This window comes from Cibotium barometz, chromosome 59 (assembly GCF_041138505.1).
Source record: "Cibotium barometz isolate CiBa-2024 chromosome 59, ASM4113850v1, whole genome shotgun sequence".
In the NCBI taxonomy this organism is placed as follows: Eukaryota; Viridiplantae; Streptophyta; class Polypodiopsida; order Cyatheales; family Cibotiaceae; genus Cibotium; species Cibotium barometz.
Genome location: NC_141104.1, coordinates 34,706,088 through 34,726,767, shown reverse-complemented (window position 1 = coordinate 34,726,767; position 20,680 = coordinate 34,706,088). Strand labels below are relative to the sequence as shown.

At 40.7% G+C, this 20,680-nt stretch overlaps 1 protein-coding gene across 2 annotated transcripts; it reads right to left on the bottom strand.

The window, feature by feature from the left end:
• Positions 1-18,809: 18,809 nt before the first annotated feature.
• Positions 18,810-20,434, bottom strand: HY5 (Basic-leucine zipper (bZIP) transcription factor family protein). 2 transcript variants are annotated; one of them, XM_086793089.1, is made up of 5 exons: positions 20,247-20,434; positions 20,015-20,140; positions 19,740-19,881; positions 19,475-19,631; positions 18,810-19,206 (listed from the first exon to the last, which is right to left on the bottom strand). In XM_086793089.1, the coding sequence occupies exons 2-5, from the start codon at positions 20,112-20,114 to the stop codon at positions 19,156-19,158; spliced, it is 450 nt and encodes a 149-aa protein (XP_086649215.1). In that variant the 5' UTR covers positions 20,115-20,140; positions 20,247-20,434; the 3' UTR covers positions 18,810-19,155. The 2 variants fall into 2 exon arrangements, with proteins under 2 accessions (XP_086649215.1, XP_086649216.1); XM_086793090.1 differs by having other exon boundaries at positions 20,015-20,119.
• Positions 20,435-20,680: the final 246 nt, after the last annotated feature.

Here is a 20,680-nt window from a genome sequence, read left to right as displayed (position 1 = left end):
CATGTGCTTTGGCAATTCTGTTAAGGCTGACCCTGTTATACCTGTTAACTGGTTTAATTTGCATCATCAAAGACATTGCCTTGCAAGCTTTCTCCGTGGCTTCATCCTTGATGTTCTTGTACTCTGTCCCATTGGAGTTATAAGAATCTCTCTTTAGCATCTCCTTGATGGGCATTGTATCTATTGTGTATCTGTGGGCCCTGACTGTCGTAGGGAGCTGTAAGGCGTCTCTGATAAGATCTTCTGTTATGAGTAGTTCTTCCATGGTACCATCTACCTTTGTAACTTTTCCTCACCTTTTCTGCTTTTATTATATGTACAGAGATATTCTATGCAGAGTTTTATGTCAATCCCTCTGAGTAACACTGTAGCCATTCTCCTAAGGCCAACTTTTATCTTTTACTTCTACATCTTCCAACAGATGGAGGCATTCTTTACTGTGGCACTGCTGCTTTCTGCAGAGTGATTTCCCATGTGGTGTAATGACCTGTCTTTTGATGAGTTTTTTCTGGGAAGGACTGGGCATAAGGGCCCAAGAAGTTGCTCCTCAGCTTGCTAGCACTCTGGGACTCTGTGGCACTGCTGGCTTGTGTTGGAGGTGGTTGCTCCCGGGACTTAGATTTTGACATAGACATCTGTATAAGCATATATTGTTAGTCGAATGACTAGTGGAAGCCACCCCTCCCCCCCACATTTTTTATTTTTATTTTATTTTATTTTGTTAGTATGTTAGTGAAAGATTCGTGATGGCCTTCCCATATAGTAAAATATGTGAATTTGAACGTGTGAAAAGTTTTCGTGAAGCTGCAGAATCGGGGACGTGAAGTTCTCCCGTGAAGTTGTCTTGTGAAGTTCCTTTGTGAAGTTCTCCCATGAAGTTCCCCTCGTGAAGTTCCCCTTTGAAGTTCCCCCGTGAAATTCTCCCGTGAAGTTTCCCCGTGAAGGTCTCCCGTGAACGTCTCTCATGAAGTTCTCCCATGAAGTTCCCCTGTGAAGGTCTCCCGTGAAGGTCTCCCGTGAAGGTCCCTCGTGAAGTTCTCCCATGAAGGTCCCTTGTGAAGTCCCCCCCGTGAAGGTCCCCCGTGAAGTTCCCTCGTGAAGTTCCCCCGTGAAGTTCTCCCGTAAAGTTCCCCCCCGTGAAGTTGCAGACGTGGGAACGTGAAGTACTCCCGTGAATTACTGCCGTGAAGTTGCAGATTTTTACATATTTGTGTGACAATGAAGCTTGTTTTTATTTGTTTTCTATACCTTATGTTTTCATGCAATTATTTTTCAAAAGGCGGATTTGCATTTTTCATTTTCAATTATTTTTCAGTCCATGAATTGGCAATCTAAAGAGATATACTTTAAACACTCGCCCCAAAACTTTATACATTCAAAAAGAACAACAACAATGAAAACAAAGGATTTAAAAAAAGGAATTAAAAGAAGGGTGTAGCTCCCACCACCTTGAGAAGGCACAAAGGCGATGTCGGGAGTCAAAGAGTCGGAAGCGCGCAAGGAATCTATGAAAGAGAGCGTGTAATCACAAGTGAAAATGACAAAATTTAAGAGAACAATTGTTTTTATAGCATAGCTGTTGGATAGGGCGATTATGTTAAATGATCAATCCACATGTCAGTTTGTGATTGGCTCCGTATTTTTACCGTTTCATGGTGTGAACTTCTTGTACTTTTTCACGGTGTGAAACACTAAAATGGTTCACGTCGTGAAACAGTTTGGGGTTCTTCACGGCATGAAACATATAAATACTTCACATCGTGAAACATTTTGGGTACTTCACGTCGTGAAGTATTTTTCTGCTGTTTCACATGAAGTTTATGAAATCAAATTTTTGTACTCAAACACACCCGCATGCACATGATGATGCATTGATTTTTACCATGGAAACCAAAGGTTTTCTTTGGTATTTTTAGGCATTGTTTGATGATTTTTTTGTAATTCTAATCGTCAGGAGATTTTTAGTGTTCCTTCCACACCCAATTAAATATTTTTGTTGCGGTGTCTAGTCGTGTATTGCTTATACTGGGGACACCCTTGTTTTGTTCTTCACATATATTGTTCCATTCTTTATTTACTGTGGGTATTGTTGTTGCTTGAGTCATTCTCAACTCAGGTTGCTGAATTTTCTTTCTTCTCCACACAAGTGCACGTGGGGGTTTTGTCCTTTTGGGGAGTTGATGCTGAAAGCTCTTACCTTCTTTTGTATATTGATCCAAACCTGTTGTGGCATCTGTCTCACCGATTTTCTTTTAGGTAACCATATTGTTGTATGACTTTGATAATAGTAGCCTTGTGCTTGCAGTAGGTCCTTTTGGATCCACTATTGACCGAAATCATGAAGCTTCTGCAAGTTCTTGATCTTCTACCACTTTGTAGGTGGTGTCGATGGTTGACTTTTGAACCGGGTTTTCTTATGAGAATGTTCATCATTCATTTGTTCCTTCTTCTCAGGTTGACCTTTTGGGTGAATCTTGGGTACCCATTTGTATGTACTCTTGTATGTTGGGCTTTGTGTAAGCAATTTGAACATGGTGGGTGTAGATTCTAGTTTCTGAGGTACCGCTTCCTCAGCGATTTGTTTGCCCTAATTTGCTGCGGTCCATAATGGTATGGACGGTACTTTTGTACTGATGGTTAGTGATGTTCTGTCTTCCCATTGGATATTGCACCTGTGGGCACAGATCCAGGATCGTCCTAAGATCATTTCCTCTTCCATTGTACCTGTAGGCATTACAAACACCTTTCTAACCAAGGGATTATTACTGATGGAAATGTTAACATTTAAATACCCAATGGCCTTTGTGGTTGTTAAGTGCACACTACGAACTTTTGCATCCGTGTGTTCCAGGTTTGGTTTGCCTCTAAGGCTATCCAAGTATCATATGAGATTGTTGTGGCTCGATCTCGTATCTATCAATGCAACACTTGTTGCAATGCCCTTATTTGTTGTGAGTCCCAACTTGAGTCTTGCTGGTTTAATGTTTAGATTCTCTTCATCCACCAGAGTTATGGATACCATATTGACATGAATCAGGTCCTTCTGCATTTTAGTTTTTGCTTGCCTAGCTTTAGCCTCGTCTTGCACCTATATTGGATCTTTTCTTTTGCTAATTGTTTCTATTTTTTTAAGAGGTGTTCTTGGAAGAGCATCTCCTAGGTTAATGGTCCAAAGTATTTTTTTAGTTTACTCCCATTGACATAGCCCTCCATTTGGATGCCGTCAATTGTCTCTATTCGAACAAACCCTTGAGGTGTGATTTCTGATATGCGGAATGGTCCCAGACCACGGTCTTTTAGTTTCTTTTTCCTGGCACTTCCCACACCATACATGAGGACAAGGTCCCCTGTTTTTAACTCTTTTTGCTTGAGGTTTCTATAGAACCAATGTTTTCTGCGCAACTTTTCAACCATGAGTCCATGTGATGCTATCAACCGGGTTTCATCTAGTTTTTCCAAGTCAATTAGCCTTTCAGCAGAGCTACTAACGCATTTTTAGCTAGACGTTCTTGTATAGCAATTCTTAAGCTGGGGACTAAATACTCCATGGGTATAATCGCTTCAACACCATAAGCTAGACGGAAAGGACTATATCCTATTGCCACCTTATAGGATGTGCGGTAGGCCCAAAGAGCTACTGTAAGCTTATGCTCCCAATTTGTTTGACTTGCTCCACAATTTTCGTTAGGATGGTACACAAAATCTTATTGGTACTTTCTGCCTGACCATTTGCTTGAGGGTAGTATGGTGACGATTTATGATGGATTACCAAGAATCTTGCAAGCAATTGATTAATCACGTCATTAATGAAATGTGAGCTGCGGCGGTCACTCACCAATTCCAATGGGTATCCGAATAGTGATATGATTTGCTCATATACAAATTTTGTAGTTGTTCGTGCATCTGCTTTCTTTGAAGTTCTGGCCTCCGCCCACTTAGTGAAATAATTAGTGGCCATGATTATGTCGCGGGCTTATGATGGATGAGCCGCTGGTGGACTTATAGGCCCCACAAAATCTATTCCCCATTTCTCAAATGGTTGCCTGACAATGATGGGGGTTAGTGGCATCTTGTCTCTTTTTTGCGGGATGGCGAAACGTTGGCATTCCTCGCATCTTTTGACGAGCTCATTGGCATCGCCGAATAACGTAGGCCACCAGAGTCCAGCTTGGAGCACCTTCCGGCTGTAATTTCTCTGACAAAATTCCCGCTTGCTATCCTGGAATGAGACTCTTCCAGTATGGTCACGAATTCATCCTCCCTTACACATCGTCGAGCACATTGTCTTTGCCCAGTCTCTAGACAACTCACCAGCAATCAATCGTCGAGCACATTGTCTTTGCCCAGTCTCTAGACAACTCACCAGCAATCAATCGATATGGTGCTGCAAGCTTGATAAGCCTTCGCATATTATCCTTATTTAAGGGTATGTTCTGAGGGAAGCCATATGCCAGATACTCTGAAATCTCTTCGCTCCACTCCGGTATCATATCCAATTTGAATTAGACAAGCATCAAGGATGTCATCGTCTACACCAGTAGTAGCTGGCCAACGTGTGATTCTTCCCATGGTACAAGGTTTATTCACTAGATATAGAAAGGCTTGATGGTCCACAAAAAATATGAATCTGTTAGCCACAAGAGATAATGTCGGTATTTCTTGACTGCGTAGACCATGGCCAATCCTTCTCTTTTGGTAGTGGTGTAGTTCACCTCTACATCATTCAATTGACAGCTTGCAAAGCAAACTGGATAGTCCAACTTGAATCCACCAAGCTGGGCTAGCATGCAACCAATGGCAAAATTTAACGCATCGATGTGTGCGTGGAATATAAGATCCCAATTGGGGGTTGCAAAATGGGTGCGCTTGCCAAGGCTTGCTTCAGACGATCATAAGCCTCTTGACACTCCTTGGTCCACTCAAAGACAATGAGCAGTTTATACAAGGGTCTGGCTATCTTCGTATAAAATATGATGAAGCCTTAATAATAACCCACATGACCCATAAACCTTTGCACACCTTTGTAGTTGGTGGGCGGTGGTAGTTCCAAGATCAACTTGACCTTGCTATCATCAGTGGATATGCTATTTTTTGAGACTATGTGTCCTAGTATCACACCATGCTTGACCCAGAACTGGCACTTCAAAGGGTTTAGTGATATCCGATATAATCGACAACGTTCAAACACCTTCGTCAAACAGTTCAAATGATCTTCCCATTGAGAATGTGCACATAGATCATCAATAAACACTTCCAACCACTTTTACATGTAGTCCTTAAAAGCGGTGCACATCAATCTTTAAAAGGTTGCCGGGGCATTTGTAAGACCGAATGGCATAACCTTGTAAGCGAATGTTCCCCACATGGTATTGAAGGCAGTCTTATGTTTGTCTTCTGGTGCTATGGACACCTGGTTGTACCCTGAAAACCCATCCAAGAAGCTGTATGCTTCCTTTCCAGCCACTCTTTCCAGGACATGTTTGGTATATGGCAATGGGTAATGGTCCTTTCGAGTGGCTGCATTTACTTTCTTAAGATTGACGCATACTCTCAATTTTCCATTCTTTTTAGGCACTATCACAATGGGTGATAACCAATCTGTATGTTTGATCTCATAGATAAATCAGCAGCAACAATGAGCTTATCAATTTCCTCCTTCACAATTTTTGCATACTTTGGATTCATCTAGTATGGTTTCTGCTTGGTAGGCCGTGATCCTTCCATAATTGGAATCGTATGTTGTACCACCTTGGGTGGTACCCCTTTCATTTTCTTATAGTTCCAGGTGAAAAAATCCTTGTATTCCTTGAAAAGAGCAATAAGCTCTGCTTCTTCTGCTCTACAGAGGTCAAATCCTTGGCAATATATACGGATCTTGCTTCTTCCCCTGCTTTCGCAATATCAACCTCCTTGACTTCTATCAGGGCCATCATATGATGTCAACAATCCTTCCTCTCTTAACCTAGTGGCTGTTAATAGGGCCACTCTTCTATCATCAATTGTATAGTTCTTGAAATGGTTAGGCACTGAGAGTACATCCATTTTATCCTCATTGTCTTTTTTAATTTCTTCCATGATTTTCTTGGCCTCACGTTCTACCTCTGCCAAAGCTTTGTTGCATTTTTTGCATCCTATTTTTGTAAGTTTGGGTGTATCGATTTTCTTAAGGGCGTTCTGCTCTAGATTCCTCCCTTCCCAATGATATTTTACTCAGCTCTTTAGCCCAATCCTTAGAGAATTCATCATGTACCCTTGTAGCCTCAAGGTATCTCAACCATTGGGCATCTGTTGGTTTGCTTCACAGCAATGCGTTTCGTCGGGCTAGGTACCATTTTTGTTTCCGCCATCGCCTAATGCGCTGACTACTGGTTCGAATTCGTGCCATGGTGCCTTCTGTACTTGATGTCTTCTCTATTGACTCCCCATCCATGGTTTGCCAATCAACCATACAGATAGAAGTCGTAGGGATGTTTCTAAAATCCAAATACTAGGTTCCCTTAGGTTGCATCACATCAATTGTGGACAACACATGCATCCAATCCTCACAGAAATCCGGGGGAGGTAATGATGCATACATCTCCGTATCCTTCTCATCCTTGGTTTTCCCTTCTGTGAGCTGGCATATCTATAGGGATGTGGTTTGCTTCGTTGTGTGACCGAGTCGTTACTGAACAATTTCCCTTCCATGGGGTGTGCCTTCCATGCTCTTAGATCAATCTTTAATGTTTGTGTCCCTGCGTACATATACATGATCTAAGGCCCAATCATGCACCAATTTGGATTCCCTCATGAAAGGTCATCCCAATATTATGTCATATGTATCAGGTCGGCGCAAGAAGTCCATGACCACAAATGTATGTCGATATTGAAACGTAAAGAGTCTGAACTTCACATTTTCCAAGAGCCCAATGGGTCTTGAAGATGTTCCATCAGCCATCTTAACGATTAGATCTGCTCTTTTTAGATCCGACTTACCCCAATTTTCCTAGCAATGTTTGTTAATGATGCTGACACCATCGAGGATAGCTAATGCCTGGTATCCATTATGATTAATCGAAATGGTAGCATTCGTGTCGTCACTCTCATAGTAGCGTCCCAATTGGTTAACTGGTATCTTAACCACTCGTGTTTCCTTTGCAACATGCCTCAAAGGTCTTTCTACCAAGGGTGGCAGAGCCTCATCCATATTCTCCGCTAGCCTTAGACCTCCTTCGACCCATCCTTTTACATCTGTCCATAGGGTGGGTGAATTGCATAATAATAACTGACCCAAGGGCATCTAGATAGGCATGGATAACACTGCTGCTAGGCTTCCTATATCCCTGGGTTCCTTAGATATAGAGTGTTCCCTCAACTCATTTTCCTCGAACAGTCTAGTCATTGTGTTTGTTTGGGAGTCTGCTTCAGTTTCTTCCGGAATCGGGGTGGGTAGGGAGGCCCTCTTGCGGGGTGGTACATCTAGTGGATAGATGGTATCCCTTACTCAACTGGCCCTAGGCTCCGGCTTCATAAATTTGTTGGTATTTTTCAACTAGAGTCTTGGCATCTTCTAACTTCCTTATTTCTTCATCAGCATTAGGATATTCACCAATCCCCCTTGGGGTTGTTGGTTGTTCTCCTTGTTTTCCCCGGTCTAACCCTTCTCTAGATTGATCCCTTGACTCCCCTCTTCCTTTGATAGTGTGGATCCTGTATCAATTGTGTCTTCTTTGGATCCATCTTGGATTATAACTTGTGTGTCCCCCTTTCCTAATTTCTTCACTCTTATCATCCTCGTCGGGACCAGATTTGGAAATAGTAGCATCCGTCCGGTTCCTCCCTTTGTCACCCGACTGAGCTTGAGCTTGTGTTAGGACATTGAGCGGAGTGATCTTCCCAGACTTTACACTAATGGTACGAATGGTGGCCTGATTTTAGCAGTAGAAGCTGAACCGCTTGCTCGGTAGGGACAGTCTTTGATCAGATGATCAATTCCACACTTAGTGTAAGTGAGCACTGGCATGGTGTGGTCACTACTTGTTGTGGTTGGTGTGTATGAGTCATATTCTTATTTGGGCATTCGGCTACTCAATGTGGCCCACCACAGCCATAGCATTGTAAAGGCCCTCTTCTCAGATTTGAGTTGATTTCCTTACCCTTCCACTGTACCATGGTTTGAAACACAGGTATTGGCTTATTATTTTGTAGGACATAATACTCTGGCATGACATCACCCATATCCTCATAGTATTCCCCACTAAATTCTAGTTCCCATACTAGTTCAATATCTTCCGATGGCTCTTCAATCACTACTTGATTGATCTTGGCCTGTGGTGGTTGTGGCGGTAGAATTGGTGGTGGCAAGGGCAAAGCATCTTGTACCCGGAACATCCCCTTAGGTAAGTAAGAAAGGTTGGGTTGTACAGCATTAGTAGTGGTTTGCACAGGAGGTGGTGCCGGCAAAGCCAGTGGGGCTCTTTTTGTTTGCAATTGTGCTATATTTTGAACCCTTGGAAATCTATACGATGATGTGTCATGATTGCCCAATTTTACAATGTGCACAATACAATAATGGTCTTGCCCTTAACTATGGACATTCGGTGGTGGTATGGTTTAATCTACGCATGGAGCACCACACCAGTTCCCTTCGGGGGGGTAAAGGTGACTATGCCCATGGCCCACCGACCGACATCTCTCTTCCTTCCCTTACCTTTAGTTTCTCCAATATAGCATTGCTGAGCTCATCCACAGTCATATGTCCGACTTGTTTGCTCGAGTTCCAATTTCTTGATGACTCGAGACACACGAAGTCATGGTTTTGCTGCCATCCTCAGGTTGTGGCAATTCTAACATGTTATCTTCGTATTCGATTGCCAATTTGCAACATGCATCAAGGGTAGCTGGCTGGGCTAGTACCAAGTAATCATGCATTTTATGGTCCCTAACCCCTCTCTTGAAACAAGGCAACAATTGATCGTCTGTCAATCTTTCCCAAATTTTGCATCTTAAATTCACGTGTTTCAGGCAAGAAACATAGTCTTCCATAGACTCATCTTCTTTCTGTTTGATGTTATGTAGTTGGGCCACAAGACTCCACATATCACCACTACATGCAAAGCTGGGCACAAAAAAGTTTTTTAACCTAGTGAAGTTAATCTTTTCCTCAGGCTTAAGGGTTCTGAACCACTGATGAGCTTTTCCTTCTAAGGTCAGAGAAAAAGCATGTATCATGGTCACATCACTGACTGGTCCACAGGTTTCACATGTAGATTCAAAAATCTCTACATGCTAGATAGGATCTCCATCCCCAGAGAATTTTCGGACAAGTTTTAAGATGAAATGGGGCTTCATCTGGGAAGGTCAAGGTTCTAAGGTAGAACCCAACTCCCTAGCCATCCCCCTACCCATCTCAGCAGCAATATTTAACAAGTCTGTCCTTGTGGCTCCATTAAGGTCCATGGCTGGATCGTTTCTAGGTCTCTGGGGAATTGCCCCCCCCTTCCTAGACCTCATCCCCTACCCATATTGGCTCTTCTTGGTATCTTAGGTTCGTGGAATTGTTCGATTATGGTATCCTGGTGAGATTCCCCAATAGTAGCTTCCGTGCATCTTTGTGTAATTAAGAGTTCCATATCTTGTAGGAATGTAGGGTGATTGATCATTAGCTCTATGTCCTTCTATAGAGCCGGTCCTCAATTTCTACAGCCAAGTTGGCTATGTTACCCTCTTCTTCTCTGGTTGGGTTCCTCATTGATGGGTTCTAGGTTCGGAATATCCCCATCGCCTCTACCTGTAGTAATTTCAAATTCCTTTCCTCGTGATTGGAGATTGTTAACATTATCTGTCTCCTTTCTCTCAGCTCTTGTCCTGCGAGTATCAAGCTCCTATTTTCTTAAGCTCAATTCTCGGAGTTATCGTTTCACCTCACTTCGTTGGAAGTCCAATTCGAGTTCCTCAGTGGTGGGAAAGAATATTTGACCCGTCCTAACTGCACTTTCCATATCCCGCCTGATTCGAGGGGTGCTCGTATTTGACAGCTTAGAGTTCAACGTCTGGAATGGCACTTCTTGCTCTAGTTGACGGCCCGCAGATTGCGCCTCATCATCATGACTGGTTTGGAGACCAAAAAATCCCTGGGCTATATCAATGATCCCACTGGACTTAGTTGGACACTGTGGTTTGTCACCTTCCCCGAACCCAGTGTATCTCAGCACTTCGTCCATGGATTCCTCACTACTGGTTTTTGCGGTGGTTAGGTTTCTCGAGACACTTAAGTGTGTGCTTGCAGACTATCCCAATCTCACACTTCTTTGATAGGAAGTTCCTGGATGATTTGATGCACTATCGTCAGCAGGCATGAGATCATCTTCGATGAGTTTTCCAGATCTTAAGTGCATGTATGTATGATTTGATAAGATAGTATCCAACCCAATTGGTTCAATTCCTTGTTCTATCACTCTTTTTAGAAGGCGTGAATTAACATAAAATAATTCACACCGTGAAATAGCAGGACTTAGATCATGTCGTGAAATTGTAGAACAAATGGTTCACATTATGAAACAAAATGTGTTTCATGCCGTGAACTACTTAGAAAGTGTTTCACGTCGTGAACTACTTCGAAAATGGTTCACGTCATGAAAGTCCACTGCACTTTCACATGATCCAATCTTTCTCTTTAAGATTAATTCCTTCTTTATCCGAACCTCATAGCCTTAGTTTTGTCAATTCGTTGGTTTTGGTCTTCTCGTGAAACAGCAGGATTAAGTTCACGTCGTGAAACAAAAAGTGTTTCACGCCGTGAACTGCTTCAAAAGTGTTTCACATTGTGAACTACTTTGAAAGTGGTTCACATCGTGAAAGTCTACTGCACTTTCACGTGATCCAATTTTGGTGGATTGAATCGTGTCAGAGGTGTTAGGATAAGGGTTTCTATTTTTGGAATGTAATCCCGTGATTTTCGGCTAAAATTCCAACGCTAATTTCGTGAGTGACTCGTGGTGTGAAATTGTAGAAAAATGGTTCACGTCGTGAATAACTTCCTGCACTTTCACGTGAAGTTTTCCACGTCGGTAGTTTGTAGTCTTGGGTGCATAATACTTATCCAATTGATGAAAATTAGATTGTGCTAATTCTAGGGAATGGAATGCAAGTTCTTGGCTCAGTCAATGGTCCCTTATGTTTTTTATTTTGTTGAATTTTTGAAAAGAGAAGAAAACAACACACAATTTTTTTAATTAATTTTTTTGTGGTGCTAACATCAACTTATCAAGAATAACCAATGAATCCTTTCCTAAACTACTTTCCACAATACTCACAGCATCAAAACTATAATTTTTTTTCAACCACACACACCTTATCCTTCCATTTTCCACACAATGCATTACCAAAATGCAAAGGCAACAATGAATACTATGCAATGGGAGCTGAAACTCTAAGAGAATGGAAGAAACAAAGGTGTTTCCCCGGTAGAGCGACGCCAAAAATGTTTTACTGAACCACACCTCCAAGAGGGAACTCTACACATTCACCGAATGGATGAGCAATGAAACACAACCGTCGTGGGATACTTACCAATGCTTCGAGCTCGTGTCTCTTGAAGCCTCCAAGCTCGTATATGTGCTCCAAACTCCAAGCTCCACCTCCTCACTGTCATCGTGGAGTTTCTCACACCATCACATAGGCCAATCACACTCTCTCATATACAAGCATAAACACACAATCATGAGAGAGGCACAATGCTAGAATGATCTCACTCCTCACTCTCTCACAAGTACAAAGGAAGAGCTCTCAATAGCACAAAGGGGATTGTGTCCTTTCATTATGAGAAAATACCTTATATACAATTAGCCCTTATTCACACTTGGGCATCCAAAACTTACTAATTAGGCCTTGGGTGGCCAATGTCGCATAATGTACAACCTTTATAGTGCCTTTACATAACACTTATTAATGTCCTCAATTGAGGATCATGGTGTTAATCCAAATGGGATTAACAAACATACAATAAACAAAGAGATACATAATCATGCATTTTTCTTGCATTATACTATAATAAATTCAAATTATGGTAAAAGGTTACCATGGTTGGTACCTAAACTAGAATGAATGTAATAGACCATGACTAGGATATAATTGTGATACTATGGGTTATTTCCTAAGCTAACAATGAAGAGATGGGTTTAGGCTTGAATCTCCATGCTCCAAGTTGACTCCATTCTTCCAAAGCTTTGATGGTACCAAACATAAAAACACCAAATTAGTACTCAAAATTGGTGTATTTGCACACTAATCGAGTAACTCATGGACTCCAATAATGATGCAAAATCTAGCACCACTCTCCCAATAGCAGTGCCAACAAATATGTTCACTAAATAGTGAACTCTTGATGCCTTGTATAAGGGGAAGAGAAGATAAATGCAAGCTAACCCCTTCTTATGAGGAAGCTAGGGGCTTAGACCTTGCCACTAATGGTGAGTCCATTATTAGAAGTGTATTATTACAAGTGTTCAATCCTTCAAGTGTATTATTACAAGTGTTGATTTGTTTAAGTGTATTATATTACAACAAGTGTTGAGTTCTTCAAGTGTATTACATTATTTTATAAGTGTATTATTACAACTATGAGTCCATTATTTTACAAGTTTATTATTACAACTATGAGTCCATTACAAGTGTTGAGTTTATTATTTAAGTCTATTATTATAAACATTGAGTTCTTCAAGGACATGCTTTAATTTGCTTCTAATTATTCTTGGCCACTCTCATTCGTAGTTGAGTAATATGTGATAGGTAAATCAAGAATAATTAAATTACATTTAGAGAATTGATAATTGAGCCTTAAAGAATAACATGATTATTCTTGGCCACTTTGATTTGTAGCTAAGTAATTTATGATAAGTAAATCAAGAATAAGTCCATTTAGAGGATTATTGATTGAACCATGGAAAACAACATCTTCCATTGATTTCTAAATAGCCCAAATTGGTGAAGATGTACAGTACAAAAATTCAAGCTCGAAAGATATAACTAAAGTAGGAGAGCTATATAATGTGACCAAAGGGAAGCCGAGTATAATAATTACTTGGTAAAAGTGAAAGGGTTTACATATGCTCTTTCTTCTATTGGATAACCAATAGTAGATGACCTTGGTAAAAGTGAAAGGGTTTACATATGCTCTTTCTTCTATTGGATAACCAATAGTAGATGACCTTGAGTGGTCCTGGCAAGGAATAAAGCCGATTTTAGACCTCCATTAGAGTTTCAAAGAAATTTCCTAATTTTTGGAAACTGATTGCTCTCCCTATCTATGGAAAAATAAATATTGAGGGAGGTCCATTCTCTTGAAATTCATATGAGTAGGTCTTCTACTATTGAGATATAGGTAGAGGTAGAGATCATCATCTGGAGGTCGAGGTGCAAGCTATTTTGGAAACAAAAATCAACAGTAACAACAATAGGAATCTAATATATAAATAGGTGGAAGAGGCCACTCTAGAGGCAGGGGAAACTAGAGAGGTCGAGGTGGTTGGAAAAGAAATAAAAATGCAAGTAGAGTGCTATTATTGGGGTAAACCTGGGCACATGGCAAAGGACTGCTTTAAAAATCAGAATGATATCAAAAAGTGGAAAGTTATAGTAAGGTAACCATATATGTAAACAAGGTGATGACAGAAGTGAGCAGCTGTTTGTGATGCATCACATGCTCAATTCCATGATAGGAGATGTGTCAAGATCGAGAGATATTTAGTATGTGGATTCTAGCACCTAAAACCACATGACAAGTCATGGTAAGTGGCTTAGAGATATAGAAGAAATAAAAAACTAGGATATGTGAAAACATATGTGAAAACAGATGATGACATTGTGCACCCCATTGTGCATGTTAATAAAGCGCCATTATCTATCTAGGATGAAAAAATGTACCTAGAAGGTCTACTTAATGTTCCTAATACTACGAAAAACCTAGTTTTCTATTGGACATATGGTTGAGCAGGGTCTAGAAGTGAGGTTCAAGGGCCTCAAGGGTTTTTTGGAAGACTTTAAAAACCAATGATGCTTAGATCAAAAGGGTAATATAAATGGTAGGATGTTTAATTTGGATATTAATGTGCCTAAGGTGAAGGCAGCTATTTTTACATATGGGATGGGTGTGTTATTACACATATTGACATATGGCACAGGCATATTGGTCATGTAAATAAACATTAGGCTGAAGTCTATGCAGGCTCAAAATATTATTGCAGGTTTGCAAAGCTTAAGGTTGATGGCATACATAAAGTATGTGAAGCATGTGAGCTTGGTAAGCAGGCCAAACATGATTTTCCAAATGAAAAGCATGTCACTGCAAGGCCATTGATGTTATACATTCAAATGTATAGAGGATGACAAAAACTATAAAAATTGTAGGTTGCAGGTATTATGTTACATTTATTGATGAGATCAAACTAGGTGAGTGTGGGTTTATTTCAAGAAGGAGAAAAGTGAGGTGTTTGCTCACTTTCAGAGATTTAAAGCCTTGGTTTAGAAGAAAAAAGTATGTAAATAAAATGCTTAAGATCAAACGATGGGGGTGAGTATTTTTCTAATGAGTTCAGTGATTTCTTGAGTGAGAAAGCAAGGAACTAAGAGACAACTTACCTGCAGGTACACTCTGTGTTACAAAAAGGGCAAATAGGCACATTATAGGGTGGCACATGTCTTGATGTCTGAAAAGAGAATATGGCTTTTTTTTGTGCTGAAGTGGTAGCATTTACTGTTTTCATAATGAACAGGGCCCCTATAGTAGTTGTTCATGGCATGATGCCTGAACAAACGTTTATAAGCATAAAACTAGATGAAGGCAACGAAAGATGTAGGTGTAAGAAGTAATGATGTTGCCCCACATGTAAAGCAATAGTCATCCACAGGTGCTTAGTGGACCTAGAGAGTCCTCTAGCAGTGGATCTAGCATTAGTCCATGGTCAGGCAAGTTGAGGGGACGAATGTAGGTACACATATATCATGCAAATGGAAGGAAAAGGTAGATCAACCTTTTGTGCCTGATTTGTAATATGTGGATGGTGACTTTAGGGACTCCGATCAGAGACTTGATAAGGAGCTTGGTATTTTGTCAATTACTCCTAGTGTAAGGAGAGCCATGGATATTTTAAGAACACCTGATAGTGATCCAAGTGTATATAGGTCTACGAGGGTTAGATACCATTTTGACAGGTTGAGGTATGATGGATATATAGCCCATCATTATGCTTATATGGTTAAAGCAATACAAGAGTTGGAGCCCACTTGTTTTAAGCTGGCACTTGGAAATAAAAAATGGAAAAATGCCATAGATGAGGAGATAATAGCATTGGATTCAAATACAACATGGAAGTTGCCTTTGGCCATGGAAAAGAAAGAAATTGGATATACGTGGGTGTATAAGGTCAAGCATAACTTGGATGGTTAGATTGGTTGCAGAGGATTATGCATGGACCTATGGCATTAATTATGAGACTTGAAGCCCGGTTGTCAGAATGGCAACAGTAAGAGCTATCATTGTGCTATGGCTACTGTGAAGGATTGGTCTTTATATTAGATAGATGTAAACAATGTTTTGTTTAAGGTCAAGCATAACTTGGATGGTTAGATTGGTTGTTGCAGAGGATTATGCATGGACCTATGGCATTAATTATGAGACATGCAGCCCGGTTGTCAGAATGGCAACAGTAAGAGCTATCATTGTGCTATGGCTACTGTGAAGGATTGGTCTTTATATTAGATAGATGTAAACAATGTTTTGTTTCATGGTGATTTGTAAGAAGTCTATAGGATGCAACCACCGGCGGTGGGTTATGAGAGTGATACACACCTAAATTTTATATTTAGGTTATGCAAAGCCTTGTATGGCTTGAAGGAGGCACCAAGAGCATGGTCTTGAAAACAAAAAGGAGTACATGTTACCATTGGATTTCAGATATCCAATACAGATTTTTCACTTACGTGAAGAAGATAGATAGAAGGATCATGCTATTAGTCATTTATGTGGATGGCTTGAATCAGTAGTGCTAGTAATGTTGGCATACATGATGTAAGGATGATGTCAGGATGCATTTAAAGTAAAAGTTTAAGATAAAGCATTTGGGTGAGTTGCAATATTTCTTGGGTATAGAGGTGGTGAGATCACCTCATGATGGCATTTTGTTGTTAACAGAGGAGGCAGTATGGCTTCGACATGTTATCCAAGTATTGTATGACAAGTTGTAAGCCTACTTTGATGCCATTGAAGTGAAAAATAAAGCTTTTTGCATATATAAGTGAGCTTTTAGAGGACCCCACTATGTACAAGTGCATAGTGGGTAACTTGATCTACCTGACCATTAATAGTGGGTAACTTGATCTACTTGACCATTAATAGGCCAGACTTGAGCTATGTTGCTAGACTTGTGAGTCAGTTTATGTAGGTCCCTAGGAAGCGCCACACTTGGATGTGGCCAGATGAATTCTCAAGTGCATAAAGTCCATAGTTAATTAAAGACATTTCTATGAGGCTAGCGCAGAGATACAAATATAGCTATATGGTACATAGATGTTGATTGGGCTGGTTGTGTTGTAGACATGAGATCTACTAGCAGCTTTAAGTTTTCTTTTGGAAGTGTTTTTGTGAGTTAGAGCAGTAAGAAATAACTAACAATTGCCTTGTCATGTATAGAGGCAAAGTATGGCAACTTGTGAGGTAGCTTGGTTATGGATGAGCTCGTAGTAGATGGCACCGTTGTCATTTATTGTGAGAACATGAGTAGCATGTAAAGTAACCCAGTCTATCATACTAGGATAAAGCACATTGAGGTACATTATCACTTCATTGAGGAGAAGGTTCTAGCATGTCTTGTTAATTTGGTATATGTCAGCAGTGCAGTGGATCACATGACTGACATCTTCATGAAGGCATTAGGTATAGAGAATCTCCGCATATTAGGAGCTCACTTGGAGTGTAATGTGTGCAATTGAGCTTGACAAAGGGGTGTGTTGAGATATCAAGCTCAACTAGATCTACGAACATTAATGACCCGCCTAGGTGGTAGCTTTTGCACTTTTGCCAACAACTGGCAACACGATTGGCGAGATTATGGTTGAGTATGCTACTAGTGGATGACCTCATGGATGGCAGGTTGTGGACAGCCACATTTGGATTACTAATGGCATAGTTATAGCACCATCTCATATAGTTGGGTTCACACCTTGGACCAAATATTATCTGTTATAGTTGTGTGTGAGCTATTTCTTCAAGGATCCCAAGGTCTCCCTCTCCCCCACACTCTCTTCAAGTTATGCATCACGGGTTGCACACTATATAACATTCAAGTTGTTTATATTCAATTTCTTTATAGTATCTCTTACATTTGCCATGAGATGTCACGTACTAGAGGACTATCCTAGGCATGATGCAAAAGCATCCACAGTGAAGGCCACTCTTCTTCTTATAAATACTCTTGGTGTAGAGTTGAGTAAACCTAGACTAAGAGTCCCCATCACTTGGAGACCTTCATTAGCTGGGGGAGGCACTGGTATGGACATAGTAGCTTCTATTGATTGGTATGGCCATCATTAGATGGGGGAGGCACTAGTATGGGCATAGGAACTTCTATTAATAGGTCTATCTAAATTTCCTTAGAGACAGGAGCCATCTTCTGATTAGAAAGGGCCAAAGGTCTGCTCACTTGGTTGTTCTACTTTGAATGAGGTCTCTATCAAAATCTATTAAGTCCTTTCATGGCAAGCAAATCATCCTACTTTCACTAGCACTGATCTGGGCCATACCACATGGTGCATATACTCCAAATGAACACCTCTTTCTTCTTAGTAATCAATCTTAAGTGAATTTTGAAGTGACTTGGCTTGCATGAGGATGAGCCTAGCTTGGGCATTTTCCCATTATAAGAAGAAATTGGGTTTTAGAGGCATTATTAGAAGTGTACCAACATTGCCAAAATTTTATTGACCTAATCATTATGCTATGCCCCTAGCGACATTTTTTACGAGGTTACATGTCACTATGTGGGGAATATAGTTGACTATAACTTTACCATTTTGACGCACAACTCATTATGCATAAGGAGGCTAATTGACCTACCTTGAAGAACCTTATGTCCTATCACTAGATACGACCCCACTTTGCAATGGTTTTGTGACAAAACCATGAGTTTACCCAAATGTACTTTTCCTTTCATTTAAGTTCCACGTTAAAAACTTCCCCCTAAAGCATACTAAAATGTCAACTATAAGGCATCTTTTTCCATGTGTTAGACCCATTGGATTATCAAAAATTTGAAGCCATGTGAGTTTTCTTTAAACTCAAAAATCATATCTCCCACAAGATTAAGCATTTAATGCAAATGTACCCACACTAAGTGGAATTATAATTTTTTAATGCTCATTTTCTTAACCTTCATGTATCACTAATTTATAAATGCTTCGTTCCAAAATGGACAAATATCCACAATCATTTCACCTTTAAAGAAGAATTTCCAATGGCCACTTCTTTAATAACCCTTCTTTTCATAAGAGATTGTAATTCCTCTATCATGCATAGCAAATAAAGTGCTAGAAATAGAGAACCATTTTAATTTTTTTAATCCATGGGCCTAATTACATACATAGGAAGAAGCAAGTAGCATCATATTCAACCTCAACTAGATGAAACGGATGCATGGCCATGAGTTAGTATACTTGGTCATGCATGAAGGAACCATGCGATCAAACGATAAGAAGAAACCAATGATCCAAAACTTAGGGAAGGTATGCAGCATGAACAAGCTGACCCAACTCAATGTAGGCAACACATTCACATTATATTTCAATAGGCAGGCCAACCTTAATTATATTTCATTAAGAAGGCCAACCTTGATTAGGAAATGCATTGACATCATATTTTAATAGGAAGGCCAACCTTGATTAGGAAAAGAAGGTGAGGTATTGCTCAATAGGGTAGAATGTCCAACTTTAACAAGGTCGGATGGGGCAAGTATATGAGCCTTACCACACCCAACAGGTGAGGGAGCTGGTGTCTTGCCATTTCCATTTGAGAAATGGGATAACGATGGATTGTCAATTTACCACATAGTACTCCCATTGTGAGATGGGGGTAACCTTACTAAATATGAAGGTACTAGGCTTAGTTAACTTTCTATTTAAATTAAGTTATTTATCACCTCCAGGACCGCTTGTTCTAATGGCAGTGCTCCTAATTATCTGCAAAATTTGTAGATGAAAAAACACATTAGATCCAAATGAGGAGAGGCCCAATTGTGCATAGGATTAGAGAGTTGGCAAGATTAATTAAATGGGCTTAGAGGGTTGGAAAGGTTGATTAAATGGTTTAAAGGGTTGGCAAGGTTAATTAAGTGGGCTTAGAGAGTTTGGCAAGGTTAATAAAACAGGCTTAGAGGGTTGGCAAGATTAATTAAATGGTTTAGAGGGTTGGCAAGATTAATTAAATGGGCTATAGATTAAGTGCTACCTTCCGAAGCATGGAGTTCTCTTGCTGTAGAGTAGACACCTTTTCTTCTAGCTCAGCATTCTTCTGCTCCAACTCTTTGATTCTGGCTTCCAAGTCACTCAGGTAAGCCTTCTTCCTCTCTCTTGCTTGCTGTGCAGACACCCGATTCCTCAGCAATCTGTTGGCAAGGCAAGACACGGGGAAAAAAATTTAAAAAAAAAAAGAAACAATAATTACAGACTAAGGTGATATCTATTATCCTCTAAAATCCAAAAATAATTCTCACCTTTTCATCCTCTTGTGCTCTCTCTCTGCAGGCAAGGCGTTTCTTCTCCTCACGCCTTGTAGCTTCCCGGATCCGCCTCCTGAGGTGGAAGCTCTTCCCACCAGCTCTGGAACCTTTCTGACATCCGAATCACTCTCGTCCCCTGCACAGAATAGGAATAATACAGAAGACAAATCAATGATCGGTGACACTAATCAGGATTAATTCAGTACGACACTAACGATTCCATGCTAAGAAGCACAAAGCTGTGCACAGTGGAAGCAAAGGACCCTCACCCTCCTTGCTGTCGAGCTCCATGGAGGCCATGATCTCCATGGGCGATGGCTTCTCTTCACTCACAAGAGGGGAGCTGACACACGACGTTGAAGCCTGCATCGCTACTGCGCAGAGGTGGAGAATGGCTAGATATATCGTCCTTACGCCGTTAGCCCATTACTTATTAAACTAGACGAAAGCTACCATCTCTGGAGAGCAGAGAAAGGACGACAGCGTAGCTAATACACAGACCTTCGGCAGAGACGACGACGTGTTACGTCCACCATAGCCACCCAGGCTTTCCAACACTGCGCCTAGCCTTTGTTTCTACCGCCTTAATCCGCCCGCTGATCTGCCTCTTAATCGTCTTGCCTTTACTAATCCCCGCCTCAGAATCGCTAACCATGTACTTAAAGCTCTGCCGTCGACGTGGGCACAGGATTCACCTCCACTTTAATCACCCGTAGTCAACACTAAACCCACGCTAATTTCATTTAAGATGCAGTAATCGCCACCCTAACAAGGGTTTATCTCCGCTGTCCTTTCAGAGCGACGTGGAACACTCCCAGCCATGCCATTCACGTGCATGCATACATGCATGCCTTCTCTACGTGCACTTTTATTAGCAGTGTGAACACATACATTGCATTGCATACTACATACATAGGCATGAATGCATGGCTCAT